Here is a 26,382-nt window from a genome sequence, read left to right as displayed (position 1 = left end):
GAAGGGAAGGCGGGAGGGAGGGAGGGAGGGAGGAAAGGAGGGGGAAGAGAGGGAGGGAGGAAAGGAGGGGGAAGAGAGGGAGGGAGGCAGGAAAGGAGGGGGAAGAGAGGGAGGGAGGAAAGGAGGGGGAAGAGAGGGAGGGAGGCAGGAAAGGAGGGGGAAGAGAGGGAGGGAGGGAGGGAGGGAGGAAGAAAAGAGAAGAAAAGGAGGGAGGAAGGAAGGAGAGAAGAAAGGGAGGGAGGGAGGGAGGGAGGAAGTTAACGTGTATCTTTCCAGTTGGTTCTACACCTCACGACGATCTCACAGATTTATAATGTGAACTACTTAATGCTCTATACTCTAACTTAAATCACATCTTGTACATGTCTGCATGTTTCTAAAACTGTCTTAACAATTTATTTTCGTTGTAATATACTTCCCTAATTACAGTCAAGAATTCTCATCTGATTCTGGTAAGGAAGGTAATAAACTCACCAACTGTATCATAGCCTCTATACAAAAATTTAAAACAAAAAAACTGAGGGGCCAGTGAGATGGTTCAGCAGGTGGAGGTACTTGGCCACCAAGCCTCATGACCTCATCTGGATCCTAGACCCCACAAGGCGGATAAAAAGAACTGACTCTCAAGTCTTGCTATCTGGCCTCCATAGGCATCATGTGCACACATATACACACATAAACATGCACACACAGACACACACACACACACACACACACACATTCTCTCTCTAAAGAATTAAGTAAATAAATAAATAAATAAATAAATATTTACAAATGAGGATCGTGACTTGTTTAAACACATAAATTTGTATAAACATGCATTTCAGGCACACATGCGTAATTTTCACATATGCGATCTCAAAGTTGCCACTGGAGGGCAGCAAAGCTAAGTGGAAGAAACCCGTTTCCGGCTCTCCTCAGCAGGCTCTCTTCAGCAGGCCCCCTTCCGGAGGGTTGTTCCCTGTGCCCCAGAAAGAAGTGAGGTCTAGGGTGGTGGCTCTCATTGCCTGGTCACTCACAGCACATGATGACTGAAATACACAACTCCAGGTCACGACCAGTTGTGAGGGATCAGAGCTGGTAGCACAAAACCCAGCATTGTAAGGATCGAACCCACAGAACCCTCAAGTCTGCGAACTGCTGAGCTCTGGGGCTCTAACCTGTTTCCTAGTAACCGGAAGGTGTCCCCGAGTTTTCTTGAACACAAAAATAGGCCTTGCCAAATAGATTAACATGGTGGGAGACGTCAAATATAACAAGGTGTTTGGAATTCCGCGTGAAAAACTGCTGTGGAATTACTGACGGCTTTACCAAGATTTTCTCTTACTAACATTCTAATATTATGGTTCCAATTTTTTTATTTAAGAAAATGATCTGAAACTTAAACGAGGAAAAAAAAATAGAAATAAGAAGGCTAGGTACAGTAACACGTGCTTGAAATCCCAGCCCTCAGGTGGCTAAGGCAGGAGAATTGCACGCTGGGGGCCAGCCAGGGATGCGTAACCAGACTTTACTCCAAAACGAAAATAAACTGAGAGAGAACGGGATGGAGGCAGCCGTCTATATTTGCTAATTTAACCAGAAACAAGTCTAGGAGCTCAGTAAATAACAAACATTTGTACAGGGCTCCTCCTTGCTGCCGATGCCGGAATCGGCTGAAGGCTTCCGTTTTACATCCATCCATTTATTCATTCATGGAGAACTGGGTCGCTCATGTGCCACGGAACATAAGCAGAGTCAGGGGACCACTTTCAGGAGCCAGTTCTCTCCCGCCACCATGTGGGTTCTGGGGGTCAGATTTGGGTTGTCAGCCTGGCCCCTGCCCTAGCCACTGGTTTTTGCCTCTTCAATTTATGAAAAAATTCTTCCATTGAGCTACATCTCGTGTGCGTGTGCGTGTGCGTGTGCGTGTGCGCGTGCGCGTGCGCGTGTGCATGTGCGTGTGTGTGTGTGTATTGAGACAAGGTCTTATTCAGGATGACTCTGAACTGTGACCCTCCTGTTTCAGCAGTACCTTGGTGGAGTCTGGCAGAGCCTTTACTCCTGTGGAGGTCCTTGTACTATGATTGCATGGCCTGTGCTTCAGCCACTTGTCAGCACTGCTGGCCTCACCCCAGGCCCCTGAGTATATCTGCACTTAAGATTCATCCCTAGACAGTGCTCAACACAGATGCTAAAGATTCTCCAACCACCCATCCCTACCACTCATTTCAATTGGCCATGGCTGTTCTGATTGTGTTTCAACACATCCATGTTTTCTCTACACTGCTTTTTGTAATGCCTCCCCATGCTCCTCCCCTCCAGGACTGAAGACATCATCTGCCAGGGTTGAAGTGCTTAATAACATGTTCTCAAAATCCAGGCAAACTGGTGAAACTGAGGCCAAGGATCCAGTGACCTCATCTCATGGTACCTTCTGGATGTCAGCCTGGAAGCCCTGGAGGCGGCTGCACTTGAGCATCTGGTGGAGAAGAACTTGGGCTAGGGTGGCATCCAGCAGCTCCAGACTGTCATAGAAACAAACCAACAGCCCCAACCTGTGTGGGAAGATGAAGGAGGCTGGTGAGGTTGCTCAGAGCCGAGAGCCCCACAACCCTCCCCTGCAATCCAGACATGAAAGTCATGTCAGCACAGTGGCCAGTACCCACCTGCTCCATCCTGCACACCTACCTGGGTCTTCAGCTCTCAGCAAACAAAATCGTTTTCATTAGAAAGCAGTTCATAATATGGATTGAGTGTGGAACGTCACCCCTGGGCTCAAGTGTTTGAATACCTGATTCCCCAGCTGGTGGCAACCATGGCTGCAGGACATGGCTCCCTAGGAGCAGACATTTGAGGAGTACACCCTGGTCTTCTAGGAGCAGACATTTGAGGAGTACACCTTGGTCTTGCTTCTGGTCTTGTTTTCAGTTTCCTGGTTGGTCAAGATGTAGCCCTATAGCCTCATGCCCCTACCACCATGCTTTCCTCTGAAACCACGCATCAAGTGCTTCAAAGTAAAACTCTCCTTGAAGTTGCTTCTGTCATGTGTTTTATCACAGCAACAAGAAAAATAACTAATGTAGCCCTATTTCACAGACAGGTAGACTGAGACCCAGAGAGGTCAGAGGATTTGTCCAAAAGCAAGTGATGGAACTGGAACTTAAATGTAAACCCATTCAAGCAAGCCACCTCATCCCCCAGGAGGAGGAAGGCAGGGAAAGGAGGATACCAAAATCCTCTCTCATTTCCACGTGGAAATGCAGGCACGTCCACCTTGAATGAAAGCTCTATTTCCAGGATTCCTTGCCACCTACCCACCAAGACAGTCTTAAGACTTCAGAAGAAAAAAATATGGCAGAATAATGAGGGAGCAGAGGAATTCAAACTCTGTCAAGCTAAAAGCAATATATCAGAGCCAATATATGGTTGAGAGCATAGACTGAGGCCAACTGGAGTCTGAAGGCTGGTTCTGAGATATTTGCCTCTGGTGACTTACTCGACTCCTCTTTGAGTGCAGTGCATGCTGTGGGCTACAGTTCAAGGTGAACCTGTCTCTCTCAACTGTTAGTAACTAGGTTCCCTTTACTCATCGTGGTGCTTCATGGGAAATATGACGATGAAGGAGTGAGAGTGACTGAGAGTAAAGTAAGGACAGGTAGACACACAGATGAGTCTTCCCGGTGGATACTAAGCACTCACTAGTGAATGTCCTCAGGGATCATATGAAGACTATCTGGCTCAACATGGCCAGGCCAGCTGTTTGCCTGAAAGCAGCCTGGTTCAATCCTCTCAGAACCAATACTGACATATTCAGACATGGACACAGGATATCATTAAGCTATAAAAAGAGTAGGATGGTAGTTACCAAGGATTCAGGGGAAGGATGTCAACAGATATAAAATTTCAGTTAGGTAAGAAGGGTAAGTTCTGAAGGCCATGGTGACTAGTTAACAACAGAGCTCAGAGTATATTACGCATTCTCCAGGCATACAAACACACATATGCATACAAGGTAATGGGCATGTTAGTTACTCAGTTTAGCCATTCTACAATCTAGACATATGGGATTTTTTTTATTCATGGAGAGGGGCATGTGTGTGCGTGGGTTGCACACACTTCTGTGTGATGTGAGTGCCACGGAATGAAAAGGTAGGAGCACAACCTCAAGGGCTAGCCCTCACCCGCTACCCTGTTAAGGACAGACTCTCTCTTCTTGTTCACAGATGCATATGCCAGACTCGCTGGCTCACAAGCTTCTGAGGATTCTCCTGTCTTCACCTCCCCGATCTCTCCATAGAAGAGCTAGTGTTAGACACTCAGACTCTATGTCCAGCTTCTATGTGGGTGCTGGGATTTGAACACAGGTCTTCACCCTTGCATAGCTAGTGTCTTTACCTACTGAGCCATCTCTCCAACCTTGTAGTTTCAGTCTTGAATGTCTTTCAGAGGGTCACATGTTGCTGGTCCTCTACACAGCAGTATTCAGAGATGGAATCTTTGGGGAGAAGATTAAACCACAGGGACTTGAATCCCCTCTGCATGTCAGCCCGTGGTGACAGCTTCGAGGGTGTGGGAGGTAGAGAAGACATTAGGAGACAGGGCCCTGCTAGTAGTGGGTAACTGAGAGGAACATACTTTGTCATGATAGTCATTCTCCACCTCACCTCTCTGCTTCCGTGGAGCCATGAGGAGAGCAGCTTTGCTCTGTCACTTGCTGCCACTGCAATGTGTCAGTGTGTCACCCCCACCAAACCCAAAAGCTACAGGGTCAAGCAATCATGGACTGAAACCTCCATGAGACGGTATGAACCTTTGCTGCATTCAGTTTGTTCTCTCAAGTATTTTGTCACAGGGACAAAAGTTAACTAACACCATATACTATACACCATAAATAAACACAGCTTTATTTGCAAAAAAAAAAAAAAAAAAGAAAGAAAATCCCATTTATTGAGCACATACTGTGTGTCAGAGAAGAGTCCTTCAAAGGACCTCATGAGGCAGCATGATTCTTGTCTCCCATTTTACATATGGGTAAAGTAAGGCACAGGAAGGTGATACGACATGGCCAAGCTCACAACTTACAAGTGGCAGAGCTGGGATTAAACCCAAGAAGCTTTCTCTGACTCCATGTCCTTAATTAACAGGTTCTTTTTATTACCTGATATATAATTTATCTAATTGGCAAGTGTATGGAATAGTAAGGCAGAATCCTTGCTGCTGAGTGAAATTTATTATGGATGGGAAAGACTGTGACATCGTTCCAAATGAACACACACTCTAGGCGGATCCATCTGAAAGATTCTAAGGTGAGATAAGATGTGAAGGCCAATAATCTGAGAGGACAGACAGGAGACGGTATGCTGGTTAGGGTTTTTCCCAACTTGACACAAGCTTGGGGCCATCGCAGAATAGGAAACCTCAGTTGAGAAATGCCTCCATCAGACTGGCCTGTGGCTTCATGTAGGAGGATCCAACCTACTATGAGATGTACCAACCCTGGGAAGATGGTCCTGGTTTCCATAAGAAAGCAGGCTGAGCAAGTCACGAGGAGCAAGCCAGTAAGCAGCACCCCCCCATGTCTCTGCATCAGCTCCTGCCTCCAGGTTCCTGCCTTGAGTCCCTGCCCTAGCTTCCTTCAATGATGCTCTACAACCTATAAGTTGTAATAAACCCCCAACTTACTCTTGATCAAAATATGTTATCAAAACATCAAAAATCAAGCTAGAACAGATGGTCTTACCACCTCCTCCCCTGCTTGACCCACTCCTTCCCTCCAGGCTAAGTATCCTTGACTAGAAATAGCTGGAGATGAGGATGCTGGTGCCAGAACTAAACTCTAGAGCTGACCTCTAGAATGTCAGGGGCTCCCCTGCTGACAGCTTAATAACAAGAGATTTCCTCTCAAACAGAGGAACCCACTCCCCCAGCTGCCTCCAACACTTGTCCCAACCTAATGGAAATGCCATGTTTCCCCTTGCAATGGCACCCTGGGTAGTGAGGATTGCCTAGCTCCAGCTCAGGGCTGGAGGAAGCACTAGGGTGACAGAAAATGCCTGAGCTCCAGGAGACACTCAAAGATTTGTCCCCTTTTCCTTTCTGAATATTTTTCATAGAGTGACAAGCCCTTTGGGAGCAAATCCCTCTCCTCAAATGCATAGAGAAGTATGGGGCTCTTCTCAAGGAATACTTAGACTGCATTTGCACGTATGGTTGCACGCATGTGTGCATGTGCATGAGCATGTGTGTAAGTATGCATCCACATGTGAGTGTATCCATATGAAGGCCAGATGACATCAGACATCTTCCTCAATTGCCCTTCACCTTATTTTTTGGAGACAGGTCTCTTGATGAATGGGGAGTTCATCTGTTGCCTAGTCTGGCTGGCTTGCCAGCTCCCAGGATCCTCCTACTGTCTTTATCTGGTATTCTCCCTCTGTGATGGGATTACAGGCACATGCTGACACACCTAGCTTCTTACCTGGGTGCTGGGGATTCTAACTCATCCTCATGCTGACTTGCTGAGCACTTTACTAGCTGAGCCATTTCCCTGGCCCTTAGACCAAATACTGGAAGGGCCCGGGGCCGCTCTTGCCTGTGGATAGTAGAGATGTTCTTCATGTCAAAGCTGGAGCATCGGATCCTCTCCAGAAATGCCTGGGCCAGGTCAGGGGTGACATCATACACCGTGTCCAGCTGCTTGGTGGCGTTGTCATAGCTGATAAACAGCCCAATCTGGTAGACAGAGATGGGAACACAGGTGAGATTGATGAAGGGGGTCAAGTGACCCAGTGGGGTCCCATCCTGGTGGCCCATGCTGAAGTGGCCCAGTGGGGTCCCATCCTGGTGGCCCATGCTGAAGTGGCCCAGTGGGGTCCCATCCTGGTGGCCTGTGCTGTGCTCATCTCAGCCATATGGTTATACTACCAGTTCTCAGATTACTTTCCTTCTCTCCTTTTATTATTATTTTTAATGTTCAGTGTATATACTCATTGTATATGCCACACAAAGATATTTATATGAGTAATATTGTATGTCGAGCATATTCTCCCCATAGCTCCTTCCCCACGTCTTTCTCATCTCTCTTCTTCTTGTTAGCCTCATTTGTTCCCCTAAACATTTCACTCCTACTTCTGTCTTACACACACACACACACACACACACACACTTTTATATATCTGTATAAGATCTGTGAACCATGCACAAGTGAGAGAAAACATATATCTTTCTGAGTCTGATTTAATTAGCTTGATATGATTATCCCCGGGTGTATTTACTTCCTGAAAACAATATAACTTCATTCTCTGTAATCAAAAACGATAAATATATATGAATATATAGATACACACACATATACATATACATATATATATATACACATTGATAAAGATATAAAAAGGTCCACTGTGCGCACAGACCATGTTTTCCTCATCCACTCCTTTCCTCTTGGGCATCTAGTTGCTTCTATCGCTTAGCCGTTGTAGAGTTACTGGAGTGAGCACTGATGGGCAAGTGCTTCTGTAAGGTTGACTTTGAAGCTTTCATATAAATACCCAGTAGTAGTGTATCTGCATCATATGGGAGATCCGGTCTGGGGGTTGTTTGTTTGTTTGTTTGGTTGTTTTTGAAACAGAGTCTCACTCTGTAGACCAGGCCGGTCCCACACTCACATAGCTTCACCTGCCTTTGCTTCCTGTGGTGGTTTTAATAAGCTTGGCCCATAGAGAGTGGCACCAAGAGAAGGTGTGGCCTTGTTGGCTCATTGTGGTTTTACTTCCTATTTCTAATGGACTTATCATTCTATATGGTGGTGCACTCTAATTCTGTATTCCAAAAAGTGCTCAATGGACTGGGGAAGTAGGTCAGTAGCCAAAGTCCAACCATGAGGGAAAGGGTTCAGATCCCCAGAAGTCACATAAAGAGTCACACAGGAGTGGCAGTCCCTGTATTCCAGTACTATGGAGGTAGAGACAAGATATCCATGAGCCTAGCTGGCTAGCTATACTAGCCAGAATGGATGGGCTCTGGGCTCTGCTAGAGATCCTGCCCAAATAAACAAAGGGGGAGCAGGGGCTGAAGAGAACAGTCAGTAGTTGAGGGCCCTCGTTGCTCTCCCAGAGGATCCAGGTTTAATTCTCAGCACCCACATAGGTGCTCACAGCCATCTGGAACTTCACTTCCAGGGGATTCTACGCTCTCTTCTGGCCTCCATGAGCTCCAGGCATTGCAAGTGGTACATAGCCATACATGCAGGCAAAACATCCATACACATAAAAATAACAAAGTAATAATTTAAAATAAATAAGTGGAGAGCAATTGAGGAAGACTTCTGGCATTGACCATGGGCCTACACACACGATTGCACACATATTCAAATATAGTTTCACACATGTGCATACACACACATACCCCATACAGGAAAGAAGGTGATCATAAAATCCTCCCTTAAGGATTATACCCTTTGACCATATCTAAAATCACCCCCTCCATATTTGTAGAAGTTGCCCATGGATGTCTGATCTTAGAAATGCCCTGATTTCTAAAGACTGAAAGGTTGTATGTAGGAGGAGCTAAGGTGGGAGGAGTAAGGAAAGGAAAAGGAAAAGGAAGAGCTAAGGAGAGAGATGTGGGAGTGATAGAAGTGGATGTTCACGTGCCTGTAGCAGTCAAAGGTAGTTGGTATATCTAGGTTGGGTATTGGGTTACACTTCTGATTGTATGGGCATCTTGTTACTGATCATTACCAAATATATAAGCTTTTAGATAATTTAATCAATAGAGTCTCATTTTCCTACTGGGCCCATGTGGATGGTGGGATGGTCTGGGCAATGCCCAGCCTTACAGAGACAGCGTGGGAGATTAAGCTATCTCCCACACTGACATCTCGTGGGTGGCAGGGCTGGTGTTTCTGGCTGACCATCTCTTGCTGTGGCGCACACGTGGCCTCTGGCCAAGAAACATGGCAGCTGAGTGAGGCAGAGCCACCGCAGCTTAGATAGTCAGCTTGACCAGTGGCCGATTTTAAATATTTACCTCAACAGTTGTAAAACAGCAAAGACATGTGAGGCACACCTAGCCTCCTAGGTAAAAGAGAGGAACCGTGGCTGGCCAGATGGCTTAGCAGGTAAAGGTGCTTATCGTGCAAGCTTCAGTTCAATCTCTTGAACCCATCTTGGAAGAGAAAACGTCAACTCCTGAAAGCTGTCCTCTGGCCCTCAGACAGGCACCATGGCAATATGCATAATCACGTATACACAGCGTACACACACGATACAAGCCAAGTCTTGCTTTGGGTTTTAAAACAATCACACATTGTTGGGAGGACAGCTCTCTGAAGGAGGCTGTCATGTGATGATGGCCAAGGACAAGACACAGGAGCTGTTTGCTTCTGTTTTTGTTGTAATAGAGCCCAGCTCCTTAGGAACATCTGATGGAGCGTTCTTCAGAGGCTACATTTCAAAGTCACAATCCCCAAAGGATCTTAAAGTCATTGAGTCAACATCAGAAGGAAAGAGACAAATCAACGGGTGAGTTCAGCAACGTGAGCCACACACATTTCTTCTCCACTGTGAACTCCAAGCTCAGATCCAATCATTGCTCATGTTGAAGTAGCTATTAATAGAAGTCACTATTTATAGAAGCAGTCATTAATCCATGCTACTTTGGCTTGAGGGCAGTCACTGGAAACTCGATAGCTATTGTCCTTAGCTGTTCTAGAGCATACACACGCACACAAAAATTCCCTCACATGAGTCTTAGGTCATAGCTAGTGTTCCTTTCATATCATGCTGGCCATGTCAACACCCTCAGTGGATCACAATCCTTCTTCTTCTTCTTTTTTAGTGTTTTTTTGTTTTTTTCTTTTTTTTTTTTTTTCGAGACAGGGTTTCTCTGTGTAGTCCTGGTTGTCCTGGAACTCACTCTGTAGACCAGGCTGGCCTCAAACACAGAAATCTGCCTGCCTCTGCCTCCCAAGTGCTGGGATTAAAAGTGTGTGCCACCACCACCCGGCTATCTTCTTATCTCTTCTGTGCTGGAATGCAACCCCACCACTGACTCCTTGAGACTTTGTTCCAAGAGTTTTGTCTAAAAGGTAAAGACATATCTGGCTAAGGTATATGGTTCCCAGGACACGTTGGCTTAACAAACACTGTAAATCTAGAGCATACATCACTCAAGGTATGTTAGCAATAAGAACATAAAAGTATACTTTTCTAACTTACTTCTGTAGGACTAATGTTCATAATTTCTTCCAATGGTAGGTGAGCCATGTATCTGCCCAAAACCCATAACTTTTCTGCACTGACCCATGAAACGGAGCCATCTACAAAGAGAGAGAGAGAAATCGAGAATAAGTAAATACACAAATAACAGCTTCTCAGTGTGGGGGAGGTGCAGATGGTGAAGGGCTTGACATACAGGCATGGGCACCTGAGCTTGGTGCCTCAGAGCCCACATTAAAATAAGAAAAACAAACAAACAAAAATAAATAAATAAATAAATCCTATCTTTAATACTTGTATAATCCCAGCACTGGGGAGGTAGAAATGGATGGATTTCCAGGTCTTGCTGACCAGACAGCCTAGCCAAATTAGTGTGCTCCAGGTTCAATGAAAGATTTTGCTTCAAAAAATAATCTGGAAGAGTGTAGAGCTAGCTCAACAATTAAGAGCCCTAAATGCTCCTGTAGAGAGTCCAAATTCAATTCCTAACGCCTGTGTTGGGCCCCCCACAACCATCTAGAACTCTAGCTCCAGGGGATCTGACACTTCTGGTCTCCACAGGAATGCACATGTGTGTACCTGTGCTCACGTGTCCAAGCACACAGATACACACACACACACACATTTAAATAAACAAATAGAGTGGGAAGTGATTGAGGGAGCCTCCCAGCACTGACTTTGGTCTCCACACACATACACATGCATTTGCAGCATATGGTAGGTAGTGGTCCGAGGCATCTTTGATGTCAGGACTCCGTGTTATTCCTTAATTCATTCAACCACCATCGATTGAGTCTCACCTGTGAGACCCTCAGGAGACACCCAGACCACAGCCACAGACAGCCACCATCTGAGACTTGCTACTTGACTGTGTGGTCTGCAGACCAACATCACCATTACCTGGAACTTGTTAGGCACCCGGCCGGGCAGTGGTGGCACACGCCTTTAATCCTAGCACTTGGGAGGCAGAGGCAGGTGGATTTCTGAGTTTGAGGCCAGCCTGGTCTACAGAGTGAGTTCCAGGACAGCCAAGGCTACACAGAGAGACCCTGTCTCGAAAAAAAAAAAAGAGAGACCCAAAAGCATAGTGATTTGCTTTGAGTCCAATTCTTTAGTCAATCTGACAGTGTGAAGTATGTTTGCCTCTCTTATTACTACTTCTTTTAATCCAGTTAGTAATCATGACTAGCAGGTTGTCATCCTTAGTCCCACAATGTACTATATTTGAATGAAATCAAGCTTACCTGCATGGACCTCAAGTTCCTGGAATCTCTGCTTGCCTGGAATGTCTTTCCTTAATTTTTATACTACCTTCAAAACTGGGTTCAAATTTTCTTCTTCCTGAAGCCTTTTGGTGTGTGTGTGTGTGTGTGTGTGTGTGTGTGTGTGTGTTTAAGCCAAAGGGCAACTTGCTATTTCTCAAGTGCTATACAACTTCTTCTTTTTTTAATTTTTGTTTTGTGGGTTGTTTGCTTATTTGCGTTTTGAAATAATCTCTCACTACCTTAGCACTCACTTAATGGACTAGGATCCTCGGGAATGTCTCTCCATACATCTGTAACTCAGCACTCCAGTCGTAAGAGTAAGGATGTAGGCGGATCCTTTGCATCCTCATTGGCCAAAGTGCTCATTGGCCAGCTAGTGTAGCCAATCAGTGAGCTCCAGGCTTAGAGAGAGACCCTGTCTTACAATAATAAAGTGGAAAGTAGTTGAGGACCCTATCTGACGTCTACAACCTCTAGCCATCACACCCTTACACACGCACCCACATCACACGCACACTTTTAAATTGAAGTGTGTAGATGTCACTGTTGACATCTGGAATGGCTATTGAAGGGAAGTGTAGCTGCAAGGGCCACCACATTCACCGAGATCCAAGCTTGAACTGGCCTTTCCCCAACCAATTACAAAGCAGGAGCTGCAGTTCTACAGAACCATGGTCCCCAAGCATGCAGTATTTTAATAGTCAAAGTTCAACCCATTAACTCTGGGGAGTTCATGGACTAAAAGAATATAGGGCCCAGCCGGGCAGTGGTGGTGCACGCCTTTAATCCCAGCACTTGGGAGGCAGAGGCAGGTGGATTTCTGAGTTCGAGGCCAGCCTGGTCTACAGAGTGAGTTCCAGGACAGCCAGGGCTACACAGAGAAACCCTGTCTCAAAAAACCAAAAAAACAAAAAACAAACAAAAAAAAAGAATATAGGGTCCAAACAGAATGAACTTGAATTCACTATGTTAATAATGGAACTTGCCACACATAGGGATACTAGAAGGAAAACTGGTTCCTAACTAAACTGAGTAGCCTCCTCAGGGTTCTGTGGTATGAGGCTCAGCCTATGGGAAGCCATGACTGGAGCCAGGCTGGGGGAATTCACCCATGTGTTTAAGACTATGATTATGTGTTATTTAAAGTTGCTCCCACAGGAGTCTCAGAGATTGATTCTGGGAAGGGACAGTCTGTGCTCCCTCTCTGTTGGCTTTCTCTGTGTCCTCCCAATATGCAGTTCATTTTCACCCCAAATCGTTTGAATGTGTCTGCTGTCCCTCACCATCAAATGTCTCCCCTTCCCAAGCCTCACAGGATAGGGTCAATCCCTTCATCTTAGACTCAATCCAGATGGCATCCTTTGGAGAAGTCGTCCCTGATTTCTTAGTTTAGAGATTGGCCAACCCTAGCCCATGAGATGGCCCAGGCCACTCAGTTTTTATATAATCTGAAAACCAAGAACAGTTTTTACACAATTGAAAAGAAATTAAAAAGCACAAATGCTTGGTAAACCATGAATATTATATTAGTTCAAATACCAATGTCCATACAGACTTTACTGGGAAGCAAGGCCCCTCGTTCATCCATCATCCGTGCCTGCTTTCAAGATTCAGTGTCCGACTACAGGTTTAGTAAGCTAAAATATTTACTTGTCTTTGGCATGGGTATGCACACATGATATATGTGTGTGTATGAGTGTTCTTATGTGTGTGGATACATGTATGTATGCATGCACATGTGGAGGTTAGAGACTGGATGTATCTCACTTTAAAGCACAAATTTTACATAGATTTTGAACATTTTACACATAGAGAACCTACTGTCATCAAATGTAAGCTGTGACCACAGAATGAGGTCATGCAATAGCTACTTGTGAGACAGACACATCCTCATTTTGGAAACATGAGCATTGGAGGATGAGGCTGATGCCATGGGACGTGGTTCTGGGACTGTGGCAGAGGGGATGGAGTGAAACTCATAAAAGCAATGAAAGCAAACCAGACTGGAGGGTGGAGTTCCCTTAGACATTACTTCAACCAACCTCTGCCCCTGGCAGGCAGGTCTCACCAGTGACGTTGAAGGGTGTCCTCAGGATCCCCGTCATCCATGAGTAGACAGCTCTCTGGGTGTGAGCTGAAGTCTGGTCATAGAGGTCTTTGAACACCGCAGATCTAAGACACATGGACACGGGTGTCCATTAACAATACACAGGTGGACGCCCACCCTGAAGGGGCCGTGAGGGCACTGTGCCCAGGGCTGCCATGCTGAAACCCCCCACATGCCTTTGCTATATTGACTGTTTTCCAAAGAGTATCCTGTGGGTCCTGCCTCTGCTCCCTCAGCTCTTAGTTCCTTTTGTGTGTGTAATAGCTTTTTTGAGACATAGCTTACATGCCCTATAATGAACATATTTAACGTATATAATTCACCAGTGCTGCCAAAAACAGAATCAGGAGAGTCCGTTCAAGATCAGCCTTGAACCCAGCAACTTTGAGGCTAGCCTGGGCTGCATAAGACCATACCCTAAGAAAATAAAGTCATGAGACTTTCAAGAAAATGAATGAAACTAGAAAGGATTGTCCTATGTGAAGTAACTCAAGATCCAAACATGGCATGCACAGAGCTTAGATATGTATTGTGTGAGACAGTGTGTGTGGTGGACTCCCTTGGCTGTCAACTTGATTACATCTGGAATTCACTAAAACACCCCATCATCAACATTTCCAGCAGCTACAAAGGAACCCATCCCCTTAGCTGCCATCCCTCAGCCCCTGGCTCTCCAGCTCCTGGAAACCACCAATCCACTTCTCTCTGTGGATCTGCCTGTTCTGGACACTACACATAAATGAGACCAGGCCATTCATTTATGTGTCCTGCTTCTTGTACTCGTGTGACATTTTCAAGGCTGACATATGGAGCAAGCACCAGGGCTTCATTCCTTCTTATGAATAAACAATATCCCATTATATGGGTAGACTGCATTTTAGTTGTCTGGTCATCAGCCAATGGACATTTAGATTGTGTTCAGCTTTTGTCTTTTTTCTTTGTTTGTTGCAATGTGCATGCTCTACAGGTGAGCTGCATGCCCCCTCCTCCTGTTTAGCCTCTTAAGGAATTACCAACTGTCTCCGCAGCAGCTGCCCCACGGTGTGATCCCAACATCACCACAGCCCATCTGTGATTTCCCTAATTGTTATCAGCACCTGTCAATCTCTGGTGCCTTGACAAATAACCTCCTGCTGGTGGGAAGAGGTCTTGTCATTTTCTAAGCCGCTGCAGTCCGACTGGCCACTGCTGTACCACCGCTCCTGACACTGTTGTGTCCTTCTTTCCAACCCAGAGGTCCTAGTTGGCACAAGGAGGACTCGCCATGTCATTGCCTCTGACACTGCTCAACCCTCCTGCTTTTTGTTTCAGTTTTTATTTTATTATGTATGTGACTGCTTAATTGTATGTGCATCACATGTGTGCAGTGGCAGCAGAGGCCAGAAGAGGGCTTCAGATCCCCTGGAACTGGAGTCATGGGTGACTGTGAGCCACTGGGTGCAGAGACTAGGAACCAAACTCTCTCCTGCAAGAGCACCAAGTGCTCTTAACCACTGGGCCCTATCTCCAGACCCTTGTTTTGTTTTTTAAGAGCAAGGATAGTTGAAAAGCAGGGAAAATTGGGAGCCATGGACACACAGAGACATGCACACACAAACACACACACACACACACAGAGAGAGAGAGAGAGAGAGAGAGAGAGAGAGAGAGAGAGAGAGAGAAAGAGAGAGAGAGGTAAACATCATTTAAGAGAGAGCTTTCCCACCGAAAAATGCTGTTTCCCATTCGCCATGGAATGCTACTACCCTAGGGGGTGTCTGTTAGTCTCCTCACCCATAAAGACAAGAAAAGGGGTGCTAGATAGGTAGAGTAAGAAGGGAGAGAAAACCTGGGGCAACACAGCTCAAGGTCAGGAGACAGAGCCTGCAAGACTGGAATTAGTGCCCCTGTCTAAGAGACTCCAGAGAGCTCTCGAAACCCTTCTGCCTTGAGAGAACATGCCAAGAAGATACTCCAATGACTCAGAAAGGAGAAAGATACAAACCTGCCATGCCTTGACCTTGGAAGTCCCAGCCACCAGAGATAAGTGTCTTTTGTCCAAGTTACCCAGCCTACAGCTAACCAAGATGCTGCTCAGGAGAGCAATGTAATTAGTGAGGATATAGCAGCACTGGTTTCCAGTGTGTTTTAAGATTATTTTTTTTACTTAAAACAAAAATGCTGATTTTCCATTTATGGAAATGAAGCTAACTTTTCTTTAATTTTTTTTCTTTTCCGTGTATTTATGTGTGTTGCACATGTCTGTTTGCATGTGTGTGGGTGCACATGTGTGCTCATGCCTACGGAAGCTGATGCTGATGTCGGGAATCTTCGTTGCTTGCTTTTCCATTTTATTCATTGAGGTGGAGTCTCTCAGTCAGGCCCAGAACCTGCTGATCAGGCTAGGCTCCCTAGCTTGTTTGTTCTGGCGATGCCATGGCTTTGCCTTCCCAGGCTGGAATTACAGGCAAGCTGACACATCCACCTGCCATTTACATGGGCTCTGGCAATCCAAACTCTGGTCCCCGTGTTTGCACAGCACATGCTTTACCACCGAGCCATTCCCCAGACTTAAGTGGAAAGGGCAAAGAATAGTAAAGAAAAATCACAAAACAGACCACAGGGCAGGTAGTGAATAGATGTGTTGAAAACTAGGAGAAGAGTTTCCAGATGACTACAATTGAGAGAAGACTGTTTTAATCAAAGCATCTCTCAGCTCTGCTTCAGAAGAAGTATGTCTACCTGTGCCACCATCTTCCTCCTTACTGGATACCAATCTCCCTGGATCCTCACAGCAGCCCCTGAGCAGCCTACAGAATTGAGCATTTGAAGGGAAAGACTCACAGGTTCTTAAAGGCATCCTCATGCAGGTCCTGGGGTAGCCTGTCTGTGATGTCTGGCTGCAGGAAGCTGCCGGAGGACCCTCTGAGCATCCTGCCCAGGACCTCCACACACTCCAAGGCATTCAGCACCTGGAAACAGCGTTCCAGCGTGATGAGAAACAGGCTGCGGTTCACACCAGGGCTCTGAAGGGCCTCGTCCCGAATGTCTCCCAAGTTGATGACGATGTCCTCCAGGTCCTGAAGGAATGAGAGAAGTTAGAGTCTCTGTAGCTGTGTGGCCAAAGTACACGAGAAGACAGCTTGAAGAAAGAAGTGTTTATCCAGTGTCCTGGTTTCAGGGGGATTGGTTCATGGTTTAATGATTGTTCAAGCAGAACATGACAGGGGTGGGAACTTGTAGAGGGAGTTGTTCACAGCATTGTTGACAGGAAACAGGGAAATGGAGTAACCATTCATAATCTTCAAAACCTGCCCCCAAGACCCACTATCTTCAACTGGGCCCCATCTCCTAAAATTTCCACCACATCTCCCAAAACAGACCCATCGGCTGGGGACCATGAGTTTATGGGGCACATTACATATTCAAACTATCAGTCACATGACAGCTGCCCCTTAACTCAACAGCACTGAAAGCACAAAGAAATGCAGGGTCAGAGTTTCCTACCATGCTGCTAGTGGAAATTTCTAGAAATTTCCATCACCTTAGGCTTAAAGGCAAGGCTTTCACCTGCTTTCCCTATACTAGGCTGTTTCCCATCCCCTGGGTGAGCATCATGACACCTTCACTTCGTTAGCATAGAGATAACTTGTGTTCACTCCAGGGGTGGCCATAGGCACCGGGCTCTGCAGCCAGTGCAGGATCTTTGTCACTACAGAGGTCATGGGCATTTGCACTACAGTGACTGCAGACATCTTGGGGTCTTTCCAGTCAACACTTGTTGAGAGTTCCAGAAGTCACTAGACCTGCTGCTGAGTTCTACTAGTGGATATGTTAAAGAAACACAGTTTATCTCTGTGTTTGTACTGGGCCTTTCTGTAAGTGCTCTTCAAGAGAACTGACTTCCTTTATGGCCTGTGATTTGTTTTACAGGTTTTTAAAAACATCACCCTGAGACAGGTCCTTGGCTTCTCCAGGTAGGAACCCATTTTCAACCCTCAGATTCAGTGTTTCTAAGCTGTGTCACTGGAGGTTCTTATGTTCTGCAGGACTCTGTTTCCTCACGTGATTATTAAAATGCAAACTTATTTCTTATTTGTTTATTTTGTTTGCAGGTGCTGCACATGGAATTCAAAAAGTTGTGTACCTAGGCCAGCACTTAACCCTTCAGTGTGTGTGTGTGTGTGTGTGTGTTTGAGAGAATAGGGGAGAGAAGAGAGAGGGGAAGAGAGAGAGAGAGAGAGAGAGAGAGAGAGAGAGAGAGAGAGAGAGAGAGAGAGAATGAACTTCTGTAGTCCAACCCTAACTGAAACTTTCTATGTAGCCCAGAATGATGTCAAAATCTCTTCCTGCCTCAGCCTCCTGAGTTCTGGGATTGCAGGCATGAGCCAGCAAGCCTGGCTTTAAATGGTAACATTCTTCTTAAACTTGTTTAAGAATGCTGTGGAGAAGATTAAATTAGTCCATGAATAATAAAGCCTTAAAACGATGACAAACAAGCAATTTGGCCCACCACTGGTTTTGTGAATAAAATTTTATTGGCATATGCCCATACCTAATATCAGGATTAATTAATTGCGACTGGGATGTGTGTGGCCTACAAACCTTACATTTTTACTCACTTGTCCCTTGCTGGCCGTTCCCTTAAAAAAATATATCTCATATGTAGAAAAGCCTCAATAAACATCATAATGTATTTTATAAGATTTTTAACTGAATCTTTTTTAAAACATAAAGTTCATTTCTAAATGAAATCTATTCATGCTGAACTAGTGGCTATTATTTTTTAATAACTAATATTAAAGTAAGACAGATTAAGAGTTAGGGACATAGTTTGCCTAGCACTCCTGAGGTCCTAGGTTTGATACTTAGCACTACCAAAATAATTAAATAAAAAGTAAGTATATAACCATTAAAATGTTTAAGTCCTTCCAAAACCTGTGTGGATTAAAACTAATAAGAATCTTAACTTTAGTCATAGATAATGAAAATTTTGAATACCAATAAACTCATTCTTCCTATTAAAAAAAAGAAGAAGAATCTTAGCATTTCAGAGCTGGAGAGGTGGCATAGTAGTGAAGAATGTGTGCTGCTTTTGCTGAAGACCTGAGTTCAATTCCCAAGACCCATGTAGGATCATTCTTTAGAAGAGGAGGAGGAGGAAGAAGAGGAGGAGGAAGAGGAAGAAGAAGAGGAGGAGGAAGAGGAGGAGAAGGAGAAGAAGGAGAATGAGGAGGAAGAGGAGGAGGAAGAGGAAGAGAAGAAGGAGAAGGAGGAGGAGGAAGAGGAGGAAGAGGAGGAGAAGAAGGAAAATGAGGAGGAGGAGAAGGAGAAGGAGAATCTTTCCATCCTGAGTCCACATGAGGAAGCCAAGGCTTAGCAAGGGTTCTCAACTCCACTTTGGAACAGTGATTCGTATGCAGCTCTCTAAAATAAATGGACACTAGCCCTCAGCTTTGGAGCCTCAGGGCATTCTGGGGCTTGGGATCTTGCTCTCTGTGCTGTGTGCATGTCACTAAACTTGTTTTGTGGTCATTGTCAGCTGTTGCTTGCCTTCATCCTGAGCCATATCACAGCCGAACCCCCCCCCCCCAGCTCTGAAATGTTAAGATTCTTATTAGTTTTAATTCACACGGGTCTGGGGGAGAATTTAAACATTTTAATGATTACATGCTTATTTTTTATTTAATTATTTTGGTAGTGTTAGATATCAAACTTGAGCCTCAGGAGTGCTGGGTAACCTTAAGGACAGAGACAGTTCTTTCTCTCTCTACACCCATTGCACACAGCAGTCGCCCTCAGACACCAACTCAATGGTTAGAAGACCCTTAGTACCCACAAGAGTAGAAACAATGTAACATGGAGAAAATGAAGGAAAAGAGCTAGGTCTTAGAATCCCAAGCTGGGGTGGTGATAGAGAAAGGAGAAAGGAGTTAAAAACCGCCCAGCAAAGGTCAACTGCTCTGCTACTCCTCATGGGGGGGTTGCCAGGCGTGCCTTACCAGGTGGCCCCTCTTGTCTTCCAGAAGGCATTTCATGGCTGTGTGGAACTGCTGGGCATCAGTGGCCCTCAGGTCCTCCAGCAGCTTCTGTGGCTGGTACAGATACTGTTCCAGGTGGGTTTCCATGACTGCCTGGGCATGGGAGATTCAGTCATTGAGGACAGAAGATTGAGGAGTGTGTCAGCACCAAGGCCAGCAGCCCAGTGGGTTCCCCTTGATGCCCAGCAGAGCCTGCCAGCTATCAGGCAGCATGTATATGGGGGTCTTAGTGGGTGCTAATGCTGTAAAGCGGGAAGATTCCTTACAAAATCCAGATTTTCAAGTCCACTTAGGAAATGCAAAGAACGGAAAATGCCGGGCATGCTTTTTCCCCCTCCGGTGGTCAGCCTGATTTCATAATTCTGTGGCCTGCCCGGCCCTTGTCCTAGGTGGCCAGCCTCTGCAAGGAAGCTGAGTATCTCTGGTTTTCTATCACTTAAACCCTAGTGCTGAGCACAGGAGAAAACCCAGGCAGAATGAGTCAACTTGTCTTCAGTGTTCCGTTGGGCTGCCAGCCTCTCCTGCAAACCTCCTCTGCCATTTTGGACTTGTTTTCTTTTTGATTTTGTTGCTGCTGTTGTTCAGCTTTAGGGAGGGCAATCTCACTATGTAGTCCAGGCTGGCCCTAAGTCCATACTCCTCTTGTCTCAACTTCCCAGGTGCTGGGGTTACAGCTGTATGCCCAGCCTCAGTTTCTTAAATATCCCTTACACAAATATACTCTGGGAGAGCAGTGTGAAATAATGCCTGTGGGCAAACACTGCATATAAAAGACAGATGACATGTATGCAAATCTTCAGGTCTACACTTACCTGAGCTTCCATTTAATTAGAGATCGTATATTTAAGTGTTGTGCTTTGTCTTTTGAGGCCCTGGGTTTCATGTATCCCAGGCTGCTTCCAAAATCACTGTGCAGCCAAGATGATTTTGAACTTGGGATTCTTCTGCCTTTACCTCCCTAGTGCTGAGATCATGGGTGTGTACCATGCCCATTTCCTGCTGATCTGGGGGTCAATCTCAGAGCTTTATCAACGCTAGGCAAGCACACTACCAACGGAGCTACACCTCTAGCCCCTTAACATCCTATATTTGTATTTGCTATGTTGGCGCTCCTACCTTCTGGGCCTCGGAATTCACATCTGGAAACAGGGCCCACGAGAGAGGGCCACCATGTGGGGTACTGTGAGGATTAAATGTCTCTGGCTTTCTCGACAGTTCCTAGCGCAGAAGTCCTCAGTAGAGCCAGCCATGTTTCTCTACTCCTGATAAGTTCTTATTTACTTGATGTCTGTCTCTACCTCAGAACGGTGGGAGTAATGTCTAGTTCCCCACCTCATTCTCAGTGTCTACAACTGTGCCAACCTGTCAAGACTGGAGAGATGCTGGATGAAGATATGCATGTAGCAGCAATACACCTACCAACGTGGGAAACCTGACTGTCAGAGAGAAGGGGTTGTTCCGTACTGCTAAGTACATTGCTAGGAGAGATGAGAAGAGATACGACGTGGGTCCCACAGAGCCTCCAGCTGGGAGGTGAGCAAGCAGTGATCAAGCGGGCCTCTGGGTGCAGGTCTGGTGTGAATGTCTGTTAATACCTCTGTTTTTATTAAAATGAGAAATAACAAAGGTGCTGTTGATTTACCTATTAGCCCACGATGTGACTTCTTTTCTAAACAGCAATGGTGTTCGAGCTCTGATATAACACACCCTGGGTCACTCATACTGTTCTTGAGGTATCGTCCTGAGCTACCAGCCATACCCAAACACCCCAGTCATCAACCCCTCACTCCGTGCCCTTCTGATGCTCTAGCCAAATGTCCATCGCTGTCACCAACAAGCACGGGCACGTTGGGTGTGGTTTATCTCCCAAGGCTCATTCAACAGGAGTTCAGTTCCCAGGGAGGTGACATTAAGAGGTGATGCCACCTTTAAGAAGTGGAACCTAGTGGGAGGTGATAGGGACGCTGCCCTTGGAAGGAAGTGAGGTAGGTCCCATGAGACACTGGTTAGTTCTTAGGAGAATAATAAAGTGAACTTGACCATGAACCCCGCCCCAGACTCCTGTGTCCCCATGTGACCCTTCCCTCTCACAGGTGTACCCACCGTTATAGTGGCATCTATCAAGGCTATATACCAGCTGCGTCTTTGCAGGAGCCAGCATTATGCTGAGGGATTGTTAGCCTGTAAGCTAAGAACTATATTAAAATCCTTCTTTTTAAAAGAGATTGATTTTATTTGTGTGTGTGTGTATATGTGTCTGTGTGAGCATATGTGTGCATGTGTGTAGAGATGCCTGCAGAGGCCAGAAGAGGACATCGGATCCTTGGATTTGGAATTGCAGGTATTTGTGAATCACCAATCTGGGTGTGGGGATCTGAACTCTTGTTCTCATGTCTGAGCAGCAAGTGCTCTTAACTATTGACCCATCCTTTCATCCCAAAACTCTTTCCTGTCTTGTGGATTTTATTATAGTAATAGAAAAGTGTCTAATATACTCCTGATGTTCTTTTTATCAGTAAAGTCCCTCTAGTTTCCACTCAGTGCACAACTGATGTGCACTAATGTGACCAATAGCAGAATGGAGTAACGTGTCTCACACACACACCTGTAGGCTGGGAATAGTGAAGGCCACATTCCGTGAGTTCACATAGGCAAGGACTCTGTGGGACAGGTCTGCAGTCCAGACATGGGAGCTTCAAGCAAAGACAGATGGGAGAAAGGTCAATGTCCAGGTCCTCTGCAAACATTCTTGTACTGGCTGTGTGCCCTGGGGCTCAGAAAGATGGGGAATAGGCCAGGATGCTAGGGAACTTTAGGTTGAGAAGTAAGAGGCACCTTCACCTGGCTACATGGGGGGAGGTGTGTTCATGAGTATGTGTACAGGTGTGTGTGTGTGTGTGTGTGTGTAGATGTGTGTGTATACGCACGTGCATGTATATACAGGTGGGGAGTATGTGTGTATACAGGGGTGTGTGTAGATGCATGTGTGTGTATACAGGTGGAGGTATGTGTGTATACTGGAGTGTGTGTGAACAAGGGTATGTATGTGTATACAGATATGTATACGTGTATGCAGGTGTATATGTGTGTATATGGGTATACAGGTGTGTGTGTATGTATATAGGTGTATATATATATGTGTGTGTATGTATATATATACATATATGTGTGTGTATACAGATGTGTATGTATGTATTGTATACAGGTATATATTGTGTGTATAGACATGTGTGTGTATGCATGTAAATGTTTGAAGACAACTTCAAGTATCACTGAGACATGGTCTCTCATTGGCCAAGAGTTCGCTGATTCAGCTAGACTGGCTAGCCAGCAAATCTTTAGAATTTCAGGTCTGTACTGTCACAGCACTGGAATTACAATCATGTGCCACCATGTCCAAAACTTTTATGCAGGTTCTGGGGGTCAAACTCAAGTTCTCATGCTTGTGAGACAAGCTCTTTACTGACTGAGCCATCTCCCCACCCCTATAAAGAGCTTTGTTGTTGCTATTGTTGTTCTTGTTCTTGTTTTGTTTTTCAAGACAGGGTTTCTTTGCACAGCCTAGGTTGTTCTGGAACTCACTCTGTAGACCAGGCTGGCCTCAAACTCAGAGATCTGCCTGCCTATGCCTCCTGAGTGCTGGGATTAAAGGCACGCGCCACCACTCCCTGGCACAAACAGCTTTTTTTTTTTTTTTTTTGAGACAGGGTTTCTCTGTATAGCCTGGGCTGTCCTGGAACTCACTCTGTAGACCAGGCTGGCCTTGAACTCAGAAATCCGCCTGCCTCTGCCTCCCAAGTGCTGGGATTAAAGGCGTGCGCCACCACCGCCCGGCCCACAAACAGCTTTTTTATAACCTCTTTTTGGTTGTAGATAAACAGATGGATGGATGGGTGTATGATAAGTAAATAAATAAAATTGTAGCCTGAGAAAATGTATCTAAACCCTCCCATCGGGGTTCTCTTGAGGGAGGGATGCTTTCAGGGCCCTTTCATCTTGATGTGATTGGTTGTCTCTACACGGTACCAGAGGCCCCCATTTTCTCTTCTTTATAGAATGCATATTAAGATTTAATGTTGACAATTTTCTTTCTGCCACAATGCCACAGCACCCCATCTCTCCATTCCCTCACACAGGCCTGAGCAGCACAGAGCAGGACAGTGGTGGCCGCTGGCCCTGGGGCCAAGTGGGAGGGTCACAATCCAGCTCTGCCACGCCCCAGCTGTGTGGCCTCCACTCACTTTCCCCAAGCCTCAACTTCATTATTCCACTCAAGAAGATGATAAGCAGCCCCGGCCTGAGGGCTGTAGTAAACACGGATGTGTTTCTCTACCCCAGCACTGGGAATAAGGTCGCCTCCTCAGAAGCCCTTCAGGCACCTTGGTCTTAAGCTCCGCCACTGGAGGGTTAGTGTTCCAGGAGCAAGTGTGTCAACTAAATCACTGCACATTGGTTGGTGCTCTTTGCAACAGAACATACTACTTTTCTCGAGTAAGAAGCTCTGTCTAACGGTTATTAGGAAAAACCTCCATCCCTTCCAACCCCCCCAAGGCAGATTACCTTTCAAACAGTGTAAGATCCAGTAACGCTACAGTAGGGACAAAACAGAGAGACAGCTTTAAACGGAATCATTCCACAGACACCACATCTGTATTCTGTTTGACGGTCTCAGAAGGTACACATGGGGACAGCCCGGGGACATTACCATTCAGATAGCTTCCCTCTATTATTTCTTCCTAAAAGGCAGGGAGATAACATCGAGTATAACATGCAAATTTGGCAGCACTGGTGGAGGGGATCTTGATTAAAATAAAACTCTTCCACTCACCGCCATTTTCTGCAACAATGGGTGTAAATCTGCAAGAAAAGTCGTTGGATATGTGACTAGACCCGAACAGTATGACCTTCATAAAGGTGAATGTAGCTGCCACAGGAGCCCAACAAATCCACCTGGGCTTTCCATGAGTTTTAATCATTGCAATAACTATGGTCAGCATGAGAAAACCTTAGTTTACAACCCCCCCACTGAGAACTTACACACCACCACTGGAAGTGTCAGTGTGTCTAGCCACTGTGGAAATCAGGAAAGATGTGTCCAAAAAAACCTAAGTAGAATTACTGTATGATCCACTCCATGACGCACAGAGGCAGCTAAGGCAGCATACACAGCTAAAGCAGCACACACAGAGATATCTGTGCATACATGTTCAATGTGGCAGCATTCACAACATTACCAAGATATAGAACCAGCCTGGAAATCCATCAACATAATACTGATGAAGAAAATGTGGTCTGTACACTCGGTAGAGAATCATTTGACCATAAAGAAGAATGAAATTATGTCATTTGCAGAAAAAATGTTGGAACTGGAGATCATCACATTAATCAACATGGGTCAGACTCAGGAAGACAAGCTCTGCAAGTTTCCTTCATATGTGGGATCTACTGGATTCATGGGGAATGGGGGAAAGAAAGGGTTCTGGGGGTGAATTCTCCTGAAGTATATTGTGTGCATGTATGGAAATGTCAAAATGAGCTTATTTGGACAAATGATGCACATGCATAGAAATTAAAATAAACCATGTATACTATCCCCAAAGGCCTACATATACCCACAGTCAGGTAAATGCTCACCACCCCTCACCAAAATACACCATAACACCAAACTGACATATCCAGCTACATCCCTTAAAATATGTAGAAGCTGTGGAAGTGTTCCTCTCTCTCTCTCTCCCTCTCTCTCTCTCTCTCTCTCTCTCTCTCTCTCTCTCTCTCTCTCTCTCTCTCTCTCTCTCTCTCTCTCTCTCCTCAAGACTTACCATGCCTGGAGCTTGGCTCTCCCTGACATGCACCTCCATGGCTCAGAAAGAGGACCAGGAGAAGAGAGTACATCCTAGGTTCCTGAGAAATCCTCCTGCAGTTAAGTCAAGCACAAAGGTGACTCAGGTTTCATTTTCTTTTACAAATATATTGAAGAATATTCAGGAACAAAAAGGACATGCAGACACCAAAATCCTCAAAAACATTTTAAATAATGCAATGATTCCAGGGTATGTCTTAGACACGTTCACCATTCTCCCAGTGACCTCAGCACCCCATTTCTATGCTTACCACTACCCCTGTTCCACAGCACCCAGAAGAGAAGAGTGTTTCAAAGTACTCACTCCACCATCTCTCACATGAGCTCCAGATGCAGAATGTGAGAAGTCCTACAATCCAGTAAGAAGACAGGTCAAACGGGAAACACATTGAACTTCTTTAAATAGATGTAAAAATGTCCAGTACACACACAGAACGTGACAGTCACTTTCGACAGGGCTCTGCTCAAAACAAGCTCCATTTGTGAGTTTTTAATAAGCAGACAGGACAGATGGCTGTTTTAGTAATTTAAACTCATGTCACCTTCCTTCCTATTATCCCCAGGATAAAATATAACATAAAATAAACCCGTGATGAGACACACACACACACACACACACAGAGTCATTACAAGTCATTACAGTGACTAACAGAGGCAGACTGGAAACACTGAATGTCAGCCCTGTTGTGGTTGGAAAACTGTTTGCAGAGTTTTAAAAGATTACACACTTGGTACTCTATGCTCGAGGAATTTCAGGGGTTGGACATGTGCTTTGTTGGTAGAAGACTTGCCTAGCATGCACAAAGCTCTAAGTTTTATCCCAAGCACTATAAACTTAGCATTGGAGGTACATACCTGTAATCATAGCACTTGGGAAGTAAAGGCTAGAAAATCAGAAATTCAAGGTTATCTCCAGCTACTTAGTAAG

The 26,382-nt window shown here is 45.5% G+C and overlaps 1 protein-coding gene across 1 annotated transcript in view; it reads right to left on the bottom strand.

Annotated features, from left to right (window-relative positions):
• The window catches only part of Otoa (otoancorin), an 80,208-nt gene that overhangs the window by 39,674 nt on the left and 14,152 nt on the right, over window positions 1-26,382 (bottom strand). Inside the window, exons 2-12 of the mRNA XM_028764300.1 lie at window positions 25,414-25,505; window positions 24,423-24,451; window positions 24,300-24,330; window positions 24,155-24,182; window positions 22,200-22,287; window positions 19,556-19,687; window positions 16,398-16,633; window positions 13,536-13,639; window positions 10,203-10,303; window positions 6,575-6,714; window positions 2,414-2,537 (exon numbers count right to left, since the gene is read on the bottom strand). Of these exons, the coding sequence (XP_028620133.1) occupies window positions 2,414-2,537; window positions 6,575-6,714; window positions 10,203-10,303; window positions 13,536-13,639; window positions 16,398-16,633; window positions 19,556-19,687; window positions 22,200-22,287; window positions 24,155-24,182; window positions 24,300-24,330; window positions 24,423-24,451; window positions 25,414-25,486 (1,086 nt within the window). The 5' untranslated portion in view covers window positions 25,487-25,505. The remainder of the gene's footprint in view (window positions 1-2,413; window positions 2,538-6,574; window positions 6,715-10,202; window positions 10,304-13,535; window positions 13,640-16,397; window positions 16,634-19,555; window positions 19,688-22,199; window positions 22,288-24,154; window positions 24,183-24,299; window positions 24,331-24,422; window positions 24,452-25,413; window positions 25,506-26,382) is intronic.

The sequence above is a fragment of the Grammomys surdaster genome, unplaced genomic scaffold (assembly GCF_004785775.1).
Source record: "Grammomys surdaster isolate TR1022 unplaced genomic scaffold, NIH_TR_1.0 142, whole genome shotgun sequence".
In the NCBI taxonomy this organism is placed as follows: domain Eukaryota; kingdom Metazoa; phylum Chordata; class Mammalia; order Rodentia; family Muridae; genus Grammomys; species Grammomys surdaster.
The sequence above is the reverse complement of the archived record's forward strand: the minus strand, read 5'-3'. Positions and strand labels throughout refer to the sequence as shown.